At 40.5% G+C, this 22,489-nt stretch overlaps 1 protein-coding gene across 6 annotated transcripts in view; it reads right to left on the bottom strand.

Annotated features, from left to right (window-relative positions):
* The window catches only part of DST (dystonin), a 500,594-nt gene that overhangs the window by 111,832 nt on the left and 366,273 nt on the right, over nt 1–22,489 (bottom strand). For all 6 annotated transcript variants that reach the window (XM_060162516.1, XM_060162518.1, XM_060162517.1 and 3 more), the window contains 8 exons: nt 22,025–22,291; nt 18,439–18,987; nt 15,192–15,368; nt 10,270–10,393; nt 4,497–4,705; nt 2,964–3,281; nt 1,990–2,156; nt 201–357 (listed from right to left, as the gene is read on the bottom strand). In XM_060162516.1, coding sequence (XP_060018499.1) covers nt 201–357; nt 1,990–2,156; nt 2,964–3,281; nt 4,497–4,705; nt 10,270–10,393; nt 15,192–15,368; nt 18,439–18,987; nt 22,025–22,291 — 1,968 coding nt within the window. The remainder of the gene's footprint in view (nt 1–200; nt 358–1,989; nt 2,157–2,963; nt 3,282–4,496; nt 4,706–10,269; nt 10,394–15,191; nt 15,369–18,438; nt 18,988–22,024; nt 22,292–22,489) is intronic.

Genomic DNA, 22,489 nt, shown 5'->3' with positions numbered 1-22,489 from the left:
TCTCTTTAAAAAAGCAAATTAACTGAAAGTCTGTGTCCTTCTTCGAAAGGATCAGTTAAACCCGTCATGATTTCCAAATACCACCAAAATACACTGTACATACATGAGGCTCTAACTTATGTGCTATTAGATAAAAGGAAACCTCTCATTCCTAACACAAGCAAATGAGAAATTCTTATCAGACATGGACAGTGATTCACCTTAGTTTCTTCTAAAGATTTCCCTAAATCCTCTGCACCAGAAGAAGGCTGCACAATGGGAACTCTTTCTGTGGTTTCTTTTATCCACGACTTTAATGATTTAACCAGAACTTGAAAGGCATCCATCTGTTCTTGACAAGAAGATACAGCTTCTTTTCTAGATCACAAACATCATTGACAAATTTAAGCCACAAAGGGAGATACTCCAAAGGACTAATTACTAAAAAGTAAATTATTATGCCCATTTCAAGCTTAACATTAAGAAAAAATCTTCCCCCAGGCACACTCCAATCCTCAGATACAGGAGGAAAGGTTTCATAGGTGGCAAGTGAAACCAGCTAAATTACTCCTTGTCTATTTCCTCAGTAAAGTCTGTAGATCAAGATAGGAACAGTTAAGATATTTGTAACCCATGTGTAATGGCACTCTATAATGCTATGTACACTCTAAAGCCATATAAACAGCTTTAACATGATTTAGAGCCAGTAAGCTTTCATCTGTCCGCTTTATATGGTGCTAAACACCAGCAGGCTGAGAACCAGAGGGGAAACACAAGTCACTAACATAAGGGAAACACAGCACCACCTAGTGTCACTACAGTCACTTTAGTGGATGGGTAAACTGGGTCTTTACAGAGAGAGAGGACAGGTTTGAGTTTCCAAAAACGAGGTGAGACCTAGTGATGCAGAACTTAATGTGCACCTCCCCCATGGATACTCAGAAAGCTCCACAGTGAACTATACGGATCTCTCTGTACAGTCTCTGTACACTACACAGAGGGAGGGCACACGCCTGGCACAGGTACAGCTATGAGGACAGTTAGATTTGGTAACTGGATACCATGTAGATGGCATGTGCACGTGTGCAGGTGTGTGGATTACTAGCAGAGAGTACATGGTTGGTAAACTAATCACCGATGACCACATGGTTTTATAATTGGACCCATCTAACAGAAGAAACAACCTAGAGTTTACCCAAAGAAATCAAGAATATTTCTTCTGCGCCATGTGAATTAAATAGGATGGAAATGATAGCTCTGTGAGTAGTCCAGACAGCACTCAAAAGTTTTAGGTAGACAATTCCAAAGAAATGACGAAGAATAATAGCTGAAAGAGAAATGACTACTTTCTATCTTTTGGGTGGCTTCTGTATGAACTTTGGCAAAACCAGATGTATATTCTCAACTAGCACGAGATCAGAAATATAAAACTCAATCAGAAGGCTCACACCCCTGTACAGCTTTTTACCTTAATTTAGGTTCATTCTCTTGTTTCTTACCTTGTTTGTTCGTGGAATCATGTCTGATCTACAACTCTTCAAAAAGGAAACTATTTTACAAAAAAAAAAAAAAAAGCCATCCAGAACTATCCAGAACTATGCTGGAATGATGCATCATTTCTGAACGGAGCCCAGAAAGCAATGAACCATGGGCTATCTTTCAAGGTTATTTCTGCCTTTGCAAATAAAAATGTAATAGCCAAAGCCTTCAGACCACAGTGAGTTTAGACTACTTTCAGTAAAACACTACCACCACCATTTTCCTTACACAGTGCTTTCTATAAATACTTTCATGTAAGAAGTAGTGAATTTCCCTCCTAAATACTTTAACAAAAACTATACTTAGTTTTAACAGCAAAAAATTTATCAATATTAAAGTACTTATAAAGTAGCCCTAAGCTTTTTCTCAAGTTTCCAAAAACTGTTTCAGGTAGCTACATAACTAAATAAAAATCATGCATTCCAATTAGTATCAAGTAGAATAAAATCCAATTTCTTAAGTGGTGCTTACTTTTCTTTGACAGTATCCTCCATTTCCTTGAATTTCTTTGACAAATTATTTGTTTTTTCAAAAACCAGAGCTGTATCCCCTGGCAAGCCATGGCTGGAGATCTCCTTCAAGAGATTCTGCAAAACTTCGAGATCTTTCCTGCGTTCTAGCAGTTCAGAAGTTGATTCCTACAAAGCATTTAGATATTTCATCAATGTAAGATGTTGCTACGAACATAAAGAACAGACTGGTGGTTGCCAAGGGGGACGGGCTTGGGGGAGGGATGGAGGGGGAGGCTGGGGTTAGCAGATGTAAGCTTTTTATATATGGAATGGATACAGAACAAGGTCCTATTGTATAGCACAGAGAAATATATTCAATAGCCTATGAAAAAACATAATGGAAAAGAATATTTAAAAAAGAATGTATATGTGTGTGTGTGTGTGTGTGTGTGTGTGTGTGTGTGTGTGTGTAACTGAGTCACTTTGCTGGACAGCAGTAATTAACACAACATTGTAAATCAACTATACTTCAATACAAAAATTTAAAAAAGTATAAGGTGTTGCTAGATCTTCAAAGGGCATCCCATCAAGATGTAAGTATGGGACCAGAATGGCTCCACTCAGAATTTCACAGAATGATCCTGCCTATGGTCTAAGCATAAACAAACATGCAGGCAGGCTGTTTGAAAGAGAACAGTTTAATTTAATTTAAATATGCACTCTTTACATTCTGCCTCTGTGGGCTCTGAAATAAGATATGTATATCACCTATGATATACAGAAAATGAGAGTTGGTGTTCACTTCTGATTAATGACAAAAGGCTTCAAGGAGAAGATGAGCTTTGAAGTTTTTAAAGGAGGAAAGCATAGATCTAACCAATCCATCAGCAATTAAAATGACGCTTGTTAATCATAACTCTGCCAATAAATGTATGTGCTTGTCTTAGTTGTTGATATATTTGATCAGTCTTGTGAATTCCATGGGAAACATACCTGCATAAACTGAGACAATTCAGTAACATCCTTCTCAGGCACGTCTGCCTCAGTAAGAGCCTGGGTTTTGGTTTCTAAGAATGTCTGGAGCTTTTCTGAGAGGTTCTCAAACAGCTCCACTTTGGTTTTGAGTTCCTCCATTTGGGCAAGTTTTTCTTTGTGTTTGCGACTTGCTTCTGAAAAGCGAAGGGCTAAGTCCTTCATCCTGGCCTGCAGCGAGGATGCGGTGGACGGGTCTGTGGTCTCTGTGAACCTCTTCACTTTCTCATTCATGGCATTTATGCTGCTCTGCCGCCCCGCAATGTCCTGGTCCAACAACTGAAATGAACCAAATACCACACACGTAACATAATGATATTTACAAATAACGTCAGACTTGTAAAAATTACTATTCAGAACAACAGAAGTTTGAGCCACCTGTGACTAAGGAAGCTAATGGGAGTGACAGACAAGCTGATTGGTCCCTGGAGGAATCCCATCCCCAGTCCCCGCAAGGAGACTGGAGAACAGCTGGCTGGCTGCCCTGGCGAGGCAGGAGACAGCCGCCACTCAGCAACCCCGGGATCTCCTGCAGCCCAGGGATTATCCACGGTCCTGATTTTTCAAAGGCTAGACAACAACAAGACTGATCTGATTAACCTCCTGGGCAGCTGGCTGAAGCCGTGAGGAACAAACAGGACCCGGTGTGCGGGGATGCCCTGTACCATGAGTGATGTTCATGAAAAGCACACAGAGGGAAGTCCCTCTCTGCTCCACAGAAAATCGCTTCGCACACTTGTCTCTATGCAAGCGCTACTTTCCCTGTTTTTATATTCAGGAGACATCTCTTTATGCCTTAAATTTCTCTTAAATCTACCCATCCTTGGAGCTTACTATATTTTTTTCAATATATTACAATTTTTAAATTGAGATATAATTGACATATGTATAACTATCTGTTATAACAATGTTATAACACTATATTAGTTTCAGATGTACAACATAATGATTCGATAACTGTAAATATTGCCAAATGATCCCCACAGTAAGTCTAGGTAACCTCCATCACCACACACAGTTATAATTTTTTTCCTTGTGATGAAAACTTTTAAGCTCTACTCTCTTAGTAACTTTCATACAATTATTTTAAATTTATCCAAATTTCTAGTGCTGTTTTAGCAAGAGAACCCAATAGTATATACAGTTCAAGTTCCTGGGAAGAATAAGTCTGTGTTTTTTTTAAAGAGAATTATAAGGTTCTGGTCCCTGCCATCTAGAATGATCTTTATAACCCACGATTCATATGCTGAGGAAGATACACAGATAAAAGAGCAAATAATGTTACACTAACAAGAACATTCAAGTTCTTCATATATAGGTTTATGTCTACACATGGAAAAACCCAGGATATATGAATTTTAGGGATGAAAATGTGTAGTGAAAATCAGTGAAAGGCTTTGATATGGGCAGAGCATGAAAACATCCACACTTTTTGAATAACCTGAGATGCTGGGTTTATTTTCAACTAAAAGTGGTTTGTTGGAAGTCACTTACGATGTTTTTACTGATGACGTCCTGCAAAGCGGCGGAGTTCAAGGGCACGGGGCGCTGCTCTTCCAGCGAGCGCTCCACACCCGTCATCCAGTCCAGCATCTCATCCAGGCCGTCCTGCACACTCAGAGAGCGGGTCAGGGTTATCTGCAGCTTCTCGTTTCGTTCACTGACAGACTTGGACAGGTCATCATATCTCCCGACAATATCACCTAGTCCAAAAGGATTGGGAAACTTTAACCACTAAGTTCTCTTTGCACCGTTCCTTTGCAAAACACACTCAGGAGAGTCACAAAAATTACTACACTAGAATTGGAAGAGGAAAAAAGGTTGAAATGATAAATTCATAATGCATCATCAGAGCACCACCAAAACCTGAAAAAAGAAAGAAAAGATCCTAGTGGAAAATAAAAAGCTAAAAATTTTTAAATAGTATATATGTGTAAATATAATTGTGTGTGTGTATGTATAATCTTCATTTGAAAAAAAGATTTTTGGATGCATAAACATTTGAATTGTCCAGAGAAATGAATGTGATCCAAACAGCCAATCTTTGGAATAAATATTGGTTCTCAACCTGACTTTTCAAATTAGCCACACTTGATAACTACATGGAAAAAAAAAAAAAGGTGACAGTCTTACAGAGCTAATCTCAAGAAACAATATATTCTTATAAAGATTAATTAAGAATTAACCTTTACACATAAAAATTATTTCAATCTTTCTTGCTCACGCATGCTCTCTCTGTCACGTACACACACACACACACACACAACACACACACACAAAGATTTAAGTTTTTCTCATCCTTCACATCCTAAGTAAAGTACTCAAACGCACAGAAGTTAGCAGATGCAAATGTACTAAGAAAATAGACAACACACAATGAAAATTCACATAAAATACAGAAGGTTGAGATGATGCTTCTAAGATAACACAGATAGAATGTATTTGATAAGTTTAATAGCAGGCAAAGGGAAAAATAAACAGTGTTAGGAGGCTGACCTGTCTCAGATAAGATTAACTTTACTTTCAATTCTAAAGACTTAAGATGCTTTTAAAAAAAAACCTTTCTGGCTAGTTTTCATTCATATATAAAGCTCTATATTTTAACAACCTACATTCTATGCTGCAAGACCAATGAGAAGTTCAAAGAACAGTAGTTTTTAATGTATTCACCTCTCCCTCCGCCGACTCCACCTCTCTGGAAAACAATGTTTTTAATCATCAATTTATCACTTACTGTCCAAGAATCTGAAGAGAATTTTAATTATTTCTGATACATTGTAAAATGTTTCAATGGAAGAAAATATTGACATCTCTATAAAAATGAAATCTCTTACATGCTTATGTTTGGCTCATGGTACATAATCCATATAAACAAACAATATTTCTTTTTGCTTGTTCTAATATTATATCATGAGAAAACAGTTTGACAAATTTTCACTGAATTGAGAGGTTAAGCTTGGATGATTGAAAGAGACAATTATGCTCCTTTCACGAAAACACAATGAAGCCCGTGAGAAGGGTAACAGGGAGGGGACAGAATTTAAAATGCACCAAGATGCTGAGGGCAGACAAGCAGCGGGTTCAAGTACAGCCCTGATTTGAAAGTCACAGAGCAGATCATCTGAACTGCAGGCTGTGATTGGCAGGTGAGCTGTTTCTCAAATGGGCGGCTCTGTGCTTCAACAGGGCACCATCATATCTGTTTAGCTATGGTAAGTGATTTCCCAAGCAAAGTCAGCTATTTTAATAAAATTAACACACATAACATTGTAAATCAACTGTACTTCAATAAAAAAAATTTTTTTAATTAACACATTGTATTAGTTTATTTTTGGACTCCTTAGTAATAAAATATTGTCACTGAAGTAAATTCTTGACTTTAGTAATTAAAAAATATTTTAGAAAAAGGGACAAACAAAATTTACTTTAAGAATGTTACTTTTTTTGGGTTTTTTTTGTTTTTTGCGGTACGCGGGCCTCTCACTGTTGTGGCCTCTCCCGTTGCGGAGCACAAGCTCCGGACGCGCAGACCCAGCGGCCATGGCTCACGGGCCCAGTCGCTCCGCGGCATGTGGGATCTTCCCAGACCGGGGCACGAACCCGTGTCCCCTGCATCGGCAGGCGGACTCTCAACCACTGCGCCACCAGGGAAGCCCAAGAATGTTACTTTTTTAAGTGGTTGGTTTTCTTAGAAGTCAAATAGATCTTAGAGAAACTCCTCTATATCTTAAATATCTTTCACATATTCCTAAAAAACTATGCCAGAGAGGAGCTGTAGTCTTAAAATAATGTAACATGGATTTTAAACAAATGAAAGTGAAATTGTGTACAGTTAACAATGGGAAGGTGTCAAAATGCCTCTTCAAATACCAGAATTACATATAAAATCGTCTTTTCTCCCCCAAGCCCCTGTCCCAAGAGCAGTGGTTGCCAAGGTGGGAGGTGAAGACAGTGCTCTGGGATACAGGATCATTCGCGGTTTTATCATTTACTTTAACATTTTATATTTTGGGGTCTTATAATGTACATAATGTGCTAAAATAGCAATAGGTGTATGTAATTAATAAATACATGTGCATCTCTGAGCATCTATATACACATGCTGAAAATTACGTGACAAGGTGCACGATCAAAATATTCTGAATGTCTCTAGAGAACAGACTGGAGGTTGCCAAGGTGGAGGGGGCTGGGGGAGGGATGCAGTGGGAAGTTGGGGTTAGCAGATGTAAACTCTTATATATAGAATGGATAAACAACAAGGTCCTACTGTATAGCACAGGGAGCTATATTCAATAACCTGTGATAAACCATAATGGAAAAAAATATTAAAAAAAGAATGTATATATATATATATGTACAACTGAATCACTTTGCTGTACAGCAGTAATTAACACAACACTGTAAATCAACTATACTTTAATTAAAAAATATTGATACGGACTTCCCTGGTGGCTCAGGGGTTAAGAATCCGCCTGCCAATGCAAGGGACATGGGTTCGAGCCCTGGTCCGGGAAGATCCCACATGCTGCAGAGCAACTAAGCCCATGCGCCACAACTACTGAGCCTGTGCTCCAGAGCCCACAAGACACAACTACTGAAGCCCGTTGCCACAACTTCTGAAGCCCACGTGCCTAGAGCCAGTGCTCCGCAACAAGAGAAGCCACCGCAATGAGAAGTCTGCGCACCGCAACGAAGAGTAGCCCCTGCTCGCCACAACTAGAGAAAGCCCATAAGCAGCAACAAAGACACAATGCAGCCAAAAATAAATAAAAATAAATTTATTTTAAAAAATATTGATAAAAAAATTGCACTATATCAGTGTTTAAATCCATGATGAAATACTGTAACAGAAAATGTATAAATTTTTTTGGTTGTTTTTTACATTTTCTTGAAACAGTGCAGGACTTTATGTCATATTACTGATATTTCACCTCGAGGGTTTTTGCCTCTTTGAATATGAAATCCCGTTGGGCAAAATAAGATGAAATATTTTTCCTGTAGGTTAGAAGGAGCATATCATACACTGCTGGAAACAAATCATCTGAAAATAAATTTAAAAAAAAAGATTCTGAATGTAAGAAAGAAAAAGGTTTGACTTCTACAGAGTGGTTTTAGAAGAGCAAAGCTTCATCCTTCTCTTTACCTACAATTTCAACTCAGATTTTAATGCCAGCTCTCTTGGGGTGAAAGGTATGTTAATCATTTGCTATGTTAAAGTTTTTATTTCACACTGAGAAATATTTAATAACCTGAAACCACACATTAAATATAGGAAAAGTAGCAAAGTCCAAACAAAAAATATAATAAGACAATAAACCATGTTAATTGATAATCCACTGTGCGTTTAGTTTAAACTAAATACTGTGAGTCGATACAAAGGTAACATACAATAGCTCTTTCCTCAAGAAAGGCACCACCTAACATGAGAGGACGCAAAAGCATCGCTGTAACTCGACAGGGTTTCTAGGATCACGGAAGAACCCTGTGAGGCCACTCAAAGACCCCACGAAAAGGAGAAGCAGGAACATCTCAACCTCCTAACCCCTTGGCTCCTGCTTTTGACAAGAAGATCCCTGCAAGAGTCTGTTGAGTCTGTTCTGGCCTTAGGTTGAGAGTCTAGCTGGGCCGAATCCCATCAACCAACAGAATCTTGTTAGGTTCTACTTTCTGTGACTGCTGCATACATAAAGAGTTTTTTGTAAGTCAACTATACTCTAATATAAAATAAAAAAACCCTAAATGTAAGGCTGGGTATTATAAAACACTTAGAAGAAAACATAGTCTTCTGAATGTCTGCAACAAAGAACGATTTATGTCTTTGACATAAATAGTAGCAATATCTTTTTGGATCCATCTCCTAGAGTAATAAAAATAAAAACAAAAATAAATAAATGGGACCTAATTAAACTTAAAAGGTTTTGCACAGCAAAGGAAACCATAAACAAAATGAAAAGACAACCCACAGAATGGGAGAAAATATTTGCAAATGAAGCAACCAACAAGGGATTAATCTCCAAAATATACAAACAGCACATGCAGCTCAGTATCAAAAAAACAAACAACCCAATCAAAAATTGGGCAGAAGATCTAAATAGACATTTCTCCAAAGAAGACATTAACCAAAAGCACATGAAAACATGCTCAACATCACTAATTGTTAAGAGAAATGGACATCAAAACTACAACGAAGTATTCACCACACACCACTCAGAATGGCCATCATCAAAAAGTCCACAAACAATAAATGCTGGAGAGGGTGTGGAGAACAGGGAACCCTTCTACACTGTTGGTGGGAATGTAAATTGGTACAACCACTATGGAAAACAGTATGGAGGTTCCTCAAAAAACTAAAAATAGAACTATCATATGATCCAGCAATCCCACCCCTGGGCATATATCCAGAGAAAACCATAATTCGAAAAGATACATGCAGCACTGTTTACAATAGCCAAGACATGGAAGCAACCTAAATGTCCATGAATGGATAAAGAAGATATGGTACATATATATATATATATATATACAATGCAATAATACTCAGCCATAAAAAAGAATGAACTAATGCCATCTGCAGCAACATGGATGGACCTAGAGGTTATCATACTGAGTTTAGTAAGTCAGGCACAGAAAGACAAATATCATGTGATATCACTTATATGTAGAATCTAAAAGAAAAATGATACAAATGAACTTATTTACAAAATAGAAACAGACTCACAGACTTCGAAAACAAACTTATGGTTACCAAAGGAGAAACGTAGCAGGGAGGGATAAGTTAGGAGTTTGGGATTAACAAATTACACACTACTATATATAAAATAGATAAAATCAACAAGAACCTGCTGTACAGCACAGGGAACTCTACTCAATATTCTGTAATAATCTATATAGGAAAAGAATCTGAAAAAGAATGGATATATGTATATGTGTAACTGTATCACTTTGCTGTACACGTGAAACTAAACACAACACTGTAAATCAGCTATACTCTAATATTAAATTTAAAATTTTTAAAAAGAGTTTTTGCTACATTTTCTAAATAAAAAATTAAAATTTAGGTATGCAAACCACACAGCCCAGTCCCCACTCCCAAGATCCTAATACACCTGCCAAGGAGGGCATGCCTCTGCCCTGACCGAGAAGGGCCACTTCACAGTGAAAGGACATAGTGACGCAGAATATGCTAGCGAGCGATGTCTCCATATCTACTATGAGACCTGCATTTAGAATGGACATGTAAGACCAGACATGAGGAAATGCCACTCACCCAGTGTTTTCTGGATGTCGTTCTTGGCGGGAAGTAAAGATCCCCTGGCGTCTAACAACACTTCAGCGGTTTTTTTCAGTTTCTCTACAGCCACCTGCTGACTTGATATCTGTCCCTGTAGAGCCTGGAGGATTGAATGCCTCAATTATATTCAGTAGGACTAAATAACAGATTTCCAATACGAAAAAAAGATTCACAGTAAGATAAACTGGACAGAGCAGACTTGTCATCAGTAGAAGCTTACCCCAGAATTCTTAGAATAAGGCCAGTTATAAAGTGACATTAGCAAAACCATAAGCCAGTCGGGAACATTCAAGTTCAGTCCTGGAATAAACCCTCAGCATACGCTCATGATAACCGGCCTGATTCCTGATCCTGAAACCCTCCACCCTCAGCCTGAGTTCCCCTCAATCCCACTCCCAGACTCTATACAATACCTCCACAACCACCAGAAAACAAAGACAAGTAAAAAACACACAAGCAGCAGAACCCCTTTGAGACCATTTCTGACTCCAGGGAAGGAGATAATTAAGGACTTACACATCCTGACCCAATGCTGAGTCATATTTATTTCCGTAATGCAACAAAAGTTACTTAACATCTAACGAATTCCAAAAAAGCTTGCTACGTTTTGTGAAAATACAAAAATCAAACAGACACAAAGCTTACCCATGGGGATCTTCTAGTCTAAGGCAGGAAGTGGTAAGTGCCAAAGATGAATAAGAAAAAGGTTGAGGGGGGAGGACCTGGGAAGGGAGGAGGGGCCTCCTCTATGGGGTGGCCCTGGGGCAGGTCCTGGGGAAGGTGTGGATTTGGGCGTCCTCCTGGGGCTGCATCATCACCCAGGTGGTACCTGAGCCTCTTCCTTCCTTCCCACCTGCAAACCAACCAGCAAGCCCTGACAATTTCACCTGCTTAATATTTTTTTCAAATATGGCTCTGGTTCTGTATTTCTGAATCACTACAGGACAATCTCTCATTGAACTGGAAAAAGCCTCCTAACTGTGCCCCTGCCTCCAGTCTCTCCCCTCATACAGCCCCTGATATGTATTATGGAAGGCACATACCTGACTGCACCACTCCCCTCTTAAAATCGTTCATAGCTTCCTCTTGCTTCAGAATAAAGGGGATACTGGAGCCTGCCATCAATTGTCCAAAGGAATCTATTTCTTAATTCTATCTTCAATCTCATCTTTCTCCCCCTCCTGTTCCAGAAGCATCCCACGACACAGCTATCCCTCAGCGACTTGCTCTTGCTGGACCCAAGGCCCTAGCATCTCTACACACAGACCTTGGGAGGCGACCCTGAGCTTGGCTCTTACCTGTAACATTCAGCTGGGAGGCCTTCTTCCCTGTCTCTCCTCACCTCGAGTTGGAGCACTGCCCCCAGAAGTTCCCACACATGCCCTGTGAATAACACTGCACTGATTTGTCTCTTCTATCAAACTGGAACCTCCTTGAGAACTAGAAATTGATAGTATTCAGCTTTCTATTATCACTGCCTAGCCCAGTGCTGGGCACATGGCATTAATGAAAGTTTCTGGAATAAACAACTGAATGAATAAGTAAATAAATGAAGATATCAAGTCTAAGGTTTTAAAAGATCCCCCTCCATTTCAGCCTTCAACAACAACAACAAAAAAGCAAATGTCTAAAGCCAATGGCAAAATTTTCCTCAATTAATTCTCATATCCAAGAAACTGTGATAATATACAGGCAGCTGTGCATATGTCCAAAGGCCCAACAATCTATGACCAGCATGGGATCTGTGATCTGAATACCAGATCCTACAATTGTTCTCAGAGGCCAAAGAATCTGCATCAGTTTGGGAAATTCTCCCACAAGTTTAGTTGCAGTTAAGTGTAAGAAATTCCTCAAAATAGGAACTTTACCTATAAACGGACTGAAGTCTAAGCCACACGTACAGCTTATTTGCATCACACAGTTATACAGGAAATGAAATAAATTTAAAGGCACCTCCAAAAATTATTTTTTAGAATGTGGGTTCCCCAAGGACAGAGATAGGTTTTTTGAAGACACAAAGGGGTTAAAACCCTAACAGTGGGCCTAGAACATAAATGTCTTTGAATGAATAAATTTATTTAAAAGTGATCATGGTTTTACAAAACATCTAGTACCAAAGATGGCCCTACCTACCATCCTAAAACTTAGAAATGGATTACAAGAAAAGCATCTCTTCTTCACCTCTTCTCTTCAAAACATCCTATGCCTTTTCTCTTCATAATTATGTTCAAGAGAGTCAGTAGTTTTTAGTTCCTAACGTTATCAGGTTTTAATTTAGCTGTGGTAGTGGTTTATAACACTACTTCGGGACAAAACTGCAAATTAAAGTATTCAAATGGGTGCCATATATTGTTTTTAATGGATTTCAATGAAATCAAAACGTGAAAGAAGCATCTGTGACAGGGAACACTGCAAGATGATGACCTTGGTCTCCAGCCTGGACCAGAAAAGGGTGAAGTTTACAAAGCCGTGGGCACTCGTCCGCTCATAAAAGTTTCCCGACATTCATCACCCTCCCAGAGATCAGAGCAAGCCTGGAAGGTTGATGTTGTCAATGTTCCCTGGCCCCATGCCTGGCTCCAAACCCAGACCTCTAGAAGGGTCCCAGGATCCTGCCTTTCTGTGCTTTGTATGAAGCTAAAATCTAGTTTTGTCCACTGATTATGAAGAGCATCATTCTAGCCCAGGGGTATCAGACTGCTGACAACACAGCCAACAGCCACTTTAAAAATCATGCTAGTAGCAATGTGTTATTTGCCAAAAATATTTCAAATGTACCCACTGAGTGTCCCAAATTACATTTATCATACAACAGAATATAAGTAGAAGTGAGTATTGTAAATGTAGAAAAGACTGATTGTTTGGTAGTAGTCTTATGTGTTTGTATTACTGTTAAAAGAAAAATGATTGTAAGATGTGGGTAATAAAATGAAAGAAATGGAGACTCCTTAATCCTCATAAAAATGTATCCTCTCTACCTGCTGAGATCATCTTTGCGGAAAACACATCCATATGCCAGGAACAACTTTAATCACGCATTTAATTCTAAAATTATGCTGCGGCTTAATTGGAATTAATTCTCCTTTGAGACGTTGCACTCTTTTTCTATTTCTTTGGCTGCCTGAGGACTAGAGGAGTCTTCTTCTCAGCACATACCAAGGTAGTATTCCAGTTCTAGAATTAATCCATGTTTCCATTTCATTAAAAAGCCATAGCATTCATTTCATTTTTGTTTGTTTTTTTTTGCTTTAGTTACATTAAAACTACTTTTACACAGGATGTAAATCAGTTTGTTAATACAGACCTAACTTAAAATGTGCTATGTCTATTTCACAGTTTCCGATGCTAAAAATACCTAACTTCCTAATTAAATGTAATACAAGCAATCTTAATAATTATGCCGCTCCTGGCATTTCCTATTAAAATAATGGCCTTTATGTCACAACATCTCCTCTGCCAACATATACTGCCCTTGGACCCGTCATCCCGTGGGGACCAAAAGCTTCATTAAGACAGATCTGTTCTTGGGCTTGTCGGAAAGAGAGAGAAAAAACCAAACCAAAAAAAAAAAAAAAAAAAGCCTCCAGACTGAAAATGCACCCCTGAAGTGCAGAAGCTGCATCAATGTCAGGGATGACCTGGCCCAGGACATGGCCCTGGTGCCTGTGTAGCGCTGGGTAAACTCCAGCCCAGGAAAACACAGAATTCTCCATCCTTTTGGCCCCAGCCCCTCCTTCCTCCTTTCACCCCACACTTCCTCCCACTTCTCTCTGCTTGGCCTTAACCTGCCACAGTTCACCCCAGGGTAAGACAGCTTTTTTCCAGCCAGAAGACACTGGTCTCAGGCAATACCTAACATTAAGCTAAGTCAGTAGGGTATCTGCTTCCCTTGTTAACGCACAATAATGATTTCTGACTCTGTAACTAACAGATGCAACCAAATTCTGAAAGGCAGTAGTTTCACTGGCATTACAGTGTTTGCTTTCTATCTAGGCGGAAATGAGCTATTGCTACCCACCTGCTAAAAGGAAGTACAGAAAAGATTTAAGACATGAAACTTTCAAACTCAAAATTATTGGTCACATGGAAGAAGAATAAAATTTTTCAAAACTTCTCTCCCCTCACAGGAGGATTTTAAAATATGCTTGGAATGTAAGAAATGGCGACTCTCTCTGCCACTGTGGGTGGGGCTGAGATATTTACATAATTCCCCCATCAAGTTTGAATGTTCAAAAGAGCAGGTGGCCTCTCTGAGAAGTGGGCAAGGTGATAACTGAAGTGTGTACTTCTGTGAATCGGGGGTAACCCAACAGGAACCCACACGGAGTGTGACAGTGACACCCTCTCCGTCCCCCGGTCCATTCATGAACAAATGTTCATCAAGGACCTACGAGGGCCCAGGGATACAGCAGTGAACAAAACAGACCAAGCATCTGCCCTGTGGAGCTTGGTGGTAATGCAGGAGAAGACAATGAACAAGGATGGGAGGGGAGTCTGGGGGAGAATGGGTACATGTATATGTATATGTATGGCTGAGTTGCTTTGCTGTGCATCTGAAACTATCACAACATTGTTAATCGGCTACACTCCAATATAAAATACGAAAAATAATTTCGTATTTGTAAAGATCACAAATGGCCCAGGCAGGACTGGTCTTTGTCTGGGGATGAGGAGGTTGGGAATACGAACCATGACAGCAATGTCAGACCAGCTAAACCATAGTAGAAGAAAGAGAAATGAACAGACGTCAAGTTGTAACTCCCCCCAGAGGGAGACACACATCTTCCCATCCCTTCCTCCCCTGCCCTTGGGGGAACGATCACAAAAGTGGGGGAGAGCGGAGGGCATTCCACGGGACTACCTTGGGGCTGGATCTCTCTTTTCCCTCTTTTCTTTACCTTCATCTCTTCTAGCTGCCTCTGCAGATTTTTAGGGTCCACGGCAACAGGTTCAGATAAGTATCTGCTCGCCGTGGCCTCGCAAGCCTGGAGCCCAGAGAGAAGCCCACATGAAGTATCTTCATAGTGTTGGTATTTATCCACCAGATCTTTGAGGTTATTCCCAAGGACATTGCACTGAAAATCGAAAGAGAGAAGGGTGGGGATTAAAATCCACTACTTTTATATATAATCTTCAGGACCTATGGGTTACGCCACCTGTAAAACACCAGATTTCAACCAAAGTGAGCAAAAACTGTAGGGTGAAGATTTTCTCCTTTATAGGAAGACGCTTCCTCTAACAAGTCAAAAACTAACCAATTCAAAAACATCTGCATGAGGGCTGGATCTTAATCCAGAATGAAGGGTTTAGGTGTCAATCATCAGAGGGGGCTCGTCTCCACGGAGTTTACACACCACGTGTATAGTATGCATCAGATGGAAAAGTTTTCAAGGTGCTTCATAAATCACTTCTATATGCTGCACAAGACACAAGGAGGGCAAATAATCTAGACCAGAAGGAAGCCAAGGCCAACAGCCAACGATGCTTTTCAAGACATTTGTGCAGCCTGGTCAGCTTGTATTCTAAACAGGGACATGTTTTCTCAGTTTTGCTTTTTTTAAAACAAAACTCTCTTACTGGTCCACGAGAATAATAAAATTGAAACAGTCTGTTAGCTATTAAGTATTAAAACAATACACAGACCAAATATATGTGTAAAACGAATTCCTTGTGAAGGGAATTATCTGAGAGGAGGCTTCAGTTCTCAAGCTTCAGAGGTTGCAAACAGCAAACCACTCTGTTTAGACTCAAAATATACTCGCCACCTGCTGGGCAAAACAGGTATTACAGAGTTTTACAGCTAGGGCTGCCTGGAAATCACTCCAAATGAACTTAATAAATAACTTTATGTTCCTAATCTTCAAACATATTTTTCAGAAGTAAAGCAGATGAATAAGACTGAGGGAAGTAGGATGAAAATACTTTATTTTCCCTGCTTCAGTTTTCAGATTTCTTGCTTCTAATTCCAAAACTAAAGAGGACAGAACGAAAACTACACGCACAGATTCCTCATGCCTTAAAATGAAACTACCTTATTGCACAGAAAAGGAAACTATAAATAAAATGAAAAGACAAAAAACAAAAGTAAACAAATGGGACCTAATGAAACTTAAAAACTTTTGCACAGCAAAGGAAACCATAAAGAAGACAAAAAGACAACCCTCAGAATGGGAGAAAATATTTGCAAATGAAGCAACTGACAAAGGATTAATCTCCAAAATTTACAAGCAGATCATGCAGCTTAATAACAAAAAAACAAACAACCCAATCCAAAAATGGGCAGAAGACCTAAATAGACATTTCTCCAAAGAAGATATACAGAGTGCCAACAAACACATGAAAGAATGCTCAACATCACTAATCATGAGAGAAATGCAAATCAAAACTACAATGAGATATCATCTCACACCAGTCAGAATGGCCATCATCAAAAAATCTAGAAACAATAAATGCTGGAGAGGGTGTGGAGAAAAGGGAACCCTCTTACACTGTTGGTGGGAATGTAAATTGATACAGCCACTGTGGAGAACAGTATGGAGGTTCCTTAAAAAGCTACAAATAGAACTACCATCTGACCCAGCAATCCCACTACTGGGCATATACCCTGAGAAAACCATAATTCAAAAAGAGTCATGTACCAAAATGTTCATTGCAGCTCTATTTACAATAGCCCAGAGATGGATACAACCTAAGTGTCCATCATCGGATGAATGGATGAAGAAGATGCGGCACATATATACAATGGAATATTACTCAGCCATAAAAAGAGACGAAATTGAGCTATTTGTAATGAGGTGGATAGACCCAGAGTCTGTCATACAGAGTGAAGTAAGTCAGAAAGAGAGAGACAAATACCGTATGCTAACACATATATATGGAATTTAAGAAAAAAAAAAAATGTCATGAAAAACCTAGGGGTGAAACAGGAATAAAGACACAGACTTACTAGAGAATGGACTTGAGGCTATGGGGAGGGGGAAGGGAAAAAAAAAAAAAGTGAGTGACGACTTAAATGATACATGGAATATTTTGCTGACTTACAAGAGCATGCAGAATTAAATATGACCCAGTTCAAATGTTAAAAAAAAAAAAAAAAAAAATGAAAAGACAACCTACGGAATTTGCAAACAATGCAACCGGCAAGGGCTTAATTTCCAAAATATACAAACAGCTCATACAACTCAACAACAAAAAACCAAACAACCCAATCAAAAAATGGGAAGGAAAAATATAGACATTTCTCCAAAGACACACAGATGGCCAAGAGGCACATGAAAAGATGCTCAACATCGCTAATTATCAGAGAAATGCAAATCAAAGCTACAATGCAGTATCACCTCACACAGGTCAGAATGGCCATCATCAAAAAGTCTACAAACAATAAATGCTGGAGAGGGTGTGGAGAAAAGGGAACCCTCCTGCACTGTTGGTGGGAATGCAAATTGATACAGCCGCTATGGAGAACAGCATGGAGGGTCCTTAAACACCTAAAAATAGAGCTACCATATGACCCAGCAATCCCACTACTGGGCATATACCCTGAGAAAACTATAATTCAAAAAGATACGTGCACCCCTCTGTTCATAGCAGAACTATTTACAATAGCCAAGACTTGGAAGCAAACTAAATGTCCACCGACAGATGAATGGATAAAGAAGATGTGGTACATATATACAATGGAATATTGCTTAGGCATAATAATGAACAAAGTAATATCATTTGCAGCAACATGGATGGACCTAGAGATTATCACAGTAAGTAAAGTAAGTCAGAAAGAGAAAGACAAATACCATATGATATCACTTATATATGGAATCTAAAATATGACACGAATGAAGTTATCTAGGAAATAGAAACAGACTCACAGACATAGAGAACAGACCTGTGGTTGCCAAGGTGGAGTGGGGTGGGGAGAGAAGGATTCAGAGTCTGGGATGAGCAGATGCAAACTATTATATAAGGATGGATAAACAACAAGGTCCTACTGTATAGCACAGGGAACTATAGTCAATATCCTGAGATAAACCTTAATAAAAAGAATATGAAAAAGAATATATATGTATAACTGAAACACTCTGCTGTACAGCAGAAATTAACACAACATTGTAAATGGACTGTACTTCAATTTTAAAAAAATGAAATTACCTTCGTGTAGAGGGACCTGAAGCGGTCAGTGGCACGGTCTAGCCTGCCCTGGACTTCCCTGTGGGTGGCAGAGGTATCCAGGTGGCCCTGCTCAGCCCGGCCGCCTCCCTCTCTCCTGCTGCAAGACTTGGCTGCTTCCAACACTCTGTTCCCAGAGATCGTGATGTACCTCAAGTCTCCTTTGTGCGAAATGACATCTTCCGAGAAGCTCTTCTGCCTCTTCAGTTTGGCCGTCAGACCACCGAGGTCGTCGGCACCTGCTTCCAGGTTCTCCAGCTCTTGTTCTGACTGCTGCAGCCACTGCTCAAACTCGCCATAGTCGGCGTCGAACTTCTCCAGCTCCTCCTGCAGGGAGTGGGTCAGCCGCATCCTCTTCTCCGATTCGGCCAGCGCGCTTTCATAATGCGCCTTCAGCTCCTTGACGTTCCTCTGCAGCTTCTCCTTTTCTTCCGGGCAGAGGTGGCGGCCCTGCTTCTCCAGCAAGGCCTGGGCCGCCTGGGTGGCCACAAGGACAGCCTGGTGCTGGGCCGCGAGCTCCGCATGCTGGGCCTGCGGGAGAGCAGATCAGGCATCATGTGGATGCAGGACCCACAGACCCAGGACCCGCAGGCCTGCTTCCCATCAACCTGTCTAGGTTTCCCTCTTAATGGTGAACTTCCTAAAAGCAAAAGCTGCTTTGTGAGTAGCTAATTTTAAAATCTAATTTTAAAATTTCCAATCTTCTCTGGAAAGTACTGTTTTTGAGAAGGTTGGAAAAAATGGAACAAATTTCTGTTCCAGCCTTAAAACAAGCATCTACAATCTGCTCTCATTTTACTCATCCCTTCCCTACGGCTCGCCCCCTGAAGGGATTGTCAATGTCTTTACCTAATTATTGATCAAGGAAGTACAGTATTTTTTCTTAGGAAATGATCCTGAAAAGATATTTAATAGGAAAAAAAGAATCTATAATTTGAAACCTATAAAAACACTACGATCATCAGTAAGCAAGAACAACATACATTCGGAGAAGCCCAAAGGAAGTTAAAGGAACACATATAATAAAGAAGCATCTTGGAGCTACTCAGCTGACTGGGTCGCAGTTTCCTGCATGTGGAAAAAGGGACGATAACCCTACACATCACAGGTTTGCTGAAAGGAGCATAGGAAACCACACACAGAGAATGCTGCCTGTTGAGCCCGGCACATGTCAGGGATCAAAGTCCACCCTGGAGGCAAGAGCAGAGCGTCTGGCAGGTCACAGGTGTGGGGCAGAAAGGTCACAGGTGTGCACAGCTACCGGCCCTCAGCCCTCAGCTGTGTGGGCCTCAGCGGCTAGAGTCCCTTCCTCTCCAGCCATAACCAGCTTCTTCCATCTACCCCAATATGCCATTAAAATGTGGTAAACAGCATAATGGAAAAGAATATAGAAAAGAATGCATACATATGTATAACTGAATTACTTTGCTGTACAGCAGAAGCTAATACAACATTGTAAATCAACTATACTTCAATTAAAAAAAAAAAAAGCATAGTAATCCTTTTGGGCCATTTTCCACATTTCTTGTAATGTCTGACGTGGAGCCATACAGCCTGATCCCATCACCTCTGAGCTCCCTCTCAGACCTGGCCCTCCCCCTTCCCCACACCACACACTCGGCCTCCCACCTCTACCCCACCCCCACCCGCGGGCACATCTGGACCTCTTTCTCCAGCTGTTCTCTTGTCTGGTTCCAGCTCTCCCCTCAGACACCTGCCTGCAACCCCTACCTCCTCTGAGTCTTTGCAGGAATCTCATCCCCCGGTGTGGACCTACTTGGACGAGGCTTTTAACCCTGAAAGGTGGTCCCACCCCATCCGCCCACCCGTACTTAACTTGGCAAAAAGTTACCACCTTCCAGCATCCCACAGAATTTGGATGTTTACTGCCTGCCGTATTATCGTCACCCCCCAGCAGGCAAGCACCAAGACAGGGAATTTATTTTGCTCACTACCTAGAACAGAGCACTCAGGGGCTGAGAAAATATCATTCTATGCCATCAAGTGAAAAGGGCCAAGAAGCACTGCTGTGGGACAGCTGTTCCCGCGAAGTCTGATCCCAGCCGCCAGCCGAGAACAGACTCATCAATCCTTGTCCCCTTGTCTGTGACAGCACCTGACACACAGTGGGCACAGGACAAATACTTTTGTCTAAATAACTTTTCTCCCGCAGGCTTTTCTCTCTCTTCGGTATCTGAATTATATTCATACACCATCTCCGTGGTCAGACAGATGTATATAATACCTATAAAGTCACCTGACCCATCCCTTCCTTTTACAGATGAGGGGAGACAGGCTGGGCCCAGGACACGTAGCGCAGAGAGTTAGTACGAGAGCCCTCGTGTCTCCCGAGCCTCTGGGCCATCTCTCCACTTTGCCAGGAGAGCAGGAATTCGTGAAGCACTTTCAGATTCTCATACTCTTAGCAGTGAAAAGTTCAGAAGGCAAACTTCATGCTGTGGCTAAAAACAAGTGTTTCCGGTAAGGCACCTGTATGTCTGGGTCCACCCTGGTATTTTTCACTCCTTTGGTCAAGTTACTAACCTTTCCTGTCTCCTTTGTACCTGACTCACAGGTTCCTTTAGGAATTCATTAGATTTTTCATTTTAAGACACAATTACAGTCAGGTTCTGGAATAGCCCCTTGAAATTGTGATGTAATGAGTATCCCAGCTCTTCTGGTTTCCTTTCTACTTCCTGTACTAGAAGAGCTTCACAGAGGGCATTCTATTCCCAAGACTCCAAAGACAAAGACTCGGAGGCAAACAACAGAATTGCAAATGTTCCCGAGGCCCAGGCAGCTGCCCATCAAAAGCCACACACTGAAATAAAATGATCAACTATGTGACTCTTTAAAAATGGCTTTCAAATGTTCCCTTGGCTCCTGTAGCAGCATTAATGTTAGCCCTAGATTTTTCATGCAGTGAATTTTCACTCCTCTTCTCAGCCACAGCCTTCACCAAAAAGATGACCTGAAGTCTGGAGAGAACTTGAGTAAACTCAGGAGGGCACAGCAAGCCCGGGCTGGAATTTAGCAGAGGGACTGAGCTCACAGCCTAGTTTAAAATCCCAACTCCATCCCTTACTAGAAGTGTAACCTCAGGCAAGACACCTCATTCTGTAAGTTACAGCTTCCCCATCTGTAAAATGAGAATAAGAATAACATTAATAATAATAATTTCATCACCATAGTAATGATATTCTCATTTGACAGAGTGGTGGGGAGAACTAAATGAACACAGTAATGAGTCACGATGGGAAGAGCTCTGAAGAGTGCCTGGTCCACTGTCACTTCTTTACGAACATTAGCTATTATTGTTATTTCTATTAATTCCTTACAACTCTGCTTCATGGAGAAGAACACCACATCCAATGATGTATTTCCCACTGTTTTTCACTTGCTTAGAATTCTCACGATAACTTACATGGACATACTGATGACCCTAAAACAAGGACTTTACTCTCAAGGGTCCCTGAGGTTTGAAAAGATAACTCACGTGCTAAGTGCGTCCTGTCTTTACAGACCTGAAAATAGACTTTAACAAGATCATCTGTTTAAAACCACTCACCTTCATCTTCTGGTACTGCTGGTTCAGGTTCTCCTTGGTGGTCGCTACGTGCCCATCAACATCCATATCCAACAGGTTACCATTAACTTCATCCTCTTCTCCCATCACCGACTTGCCGTCACCCTCTTGAATATGAGTCCCGTTCTGTTCAATGACCTGTTTCTGTTCCATCCCTGCCCTTTCTGAGTCTCTGTCAACATTTGCCAACCAGTCCAAAAGGTTTTCGATTTTGGTTTTGCTCTCTTCCAGCTGCTTTACAGCTGCAACCTGGGCAGGAAAGGTCACAATAGATAACCTTGAATGTGGGCCGAGGCAAGAGTGTTAAGACTTTCCAAAAGCAAATACTTAGATCATTGAAAATCAGAGCAGGGAAATTAAACCAGACCCACAATGAAAACTGAACACATGAAATTAAGCCTTACAGCGACAGGCAGTTACCCTGAAGTTTCCACTGTTCTTAAAAAC

The sequence above is a fragment of the Lagenorhynchus albirostris genome, chromosome 10 (genome assembly GCF_949774975.1).
Source record: "Lagenorhynchus albirostris chromosome 10, mLagAlb1.1, whole genome shotgun sequence".
Lineage (NCBI taxonomy): Eukaryota > Metazoa > Chordata > Mammalia > Artiodactyla > Delphinidae > Lagenorhynchus > Lagenorhynchus albirostris.
Note: the sequence above shows the minus strand (reverse complement) of the source record. Positions and strands in the feature narration are given on the sequence as shown.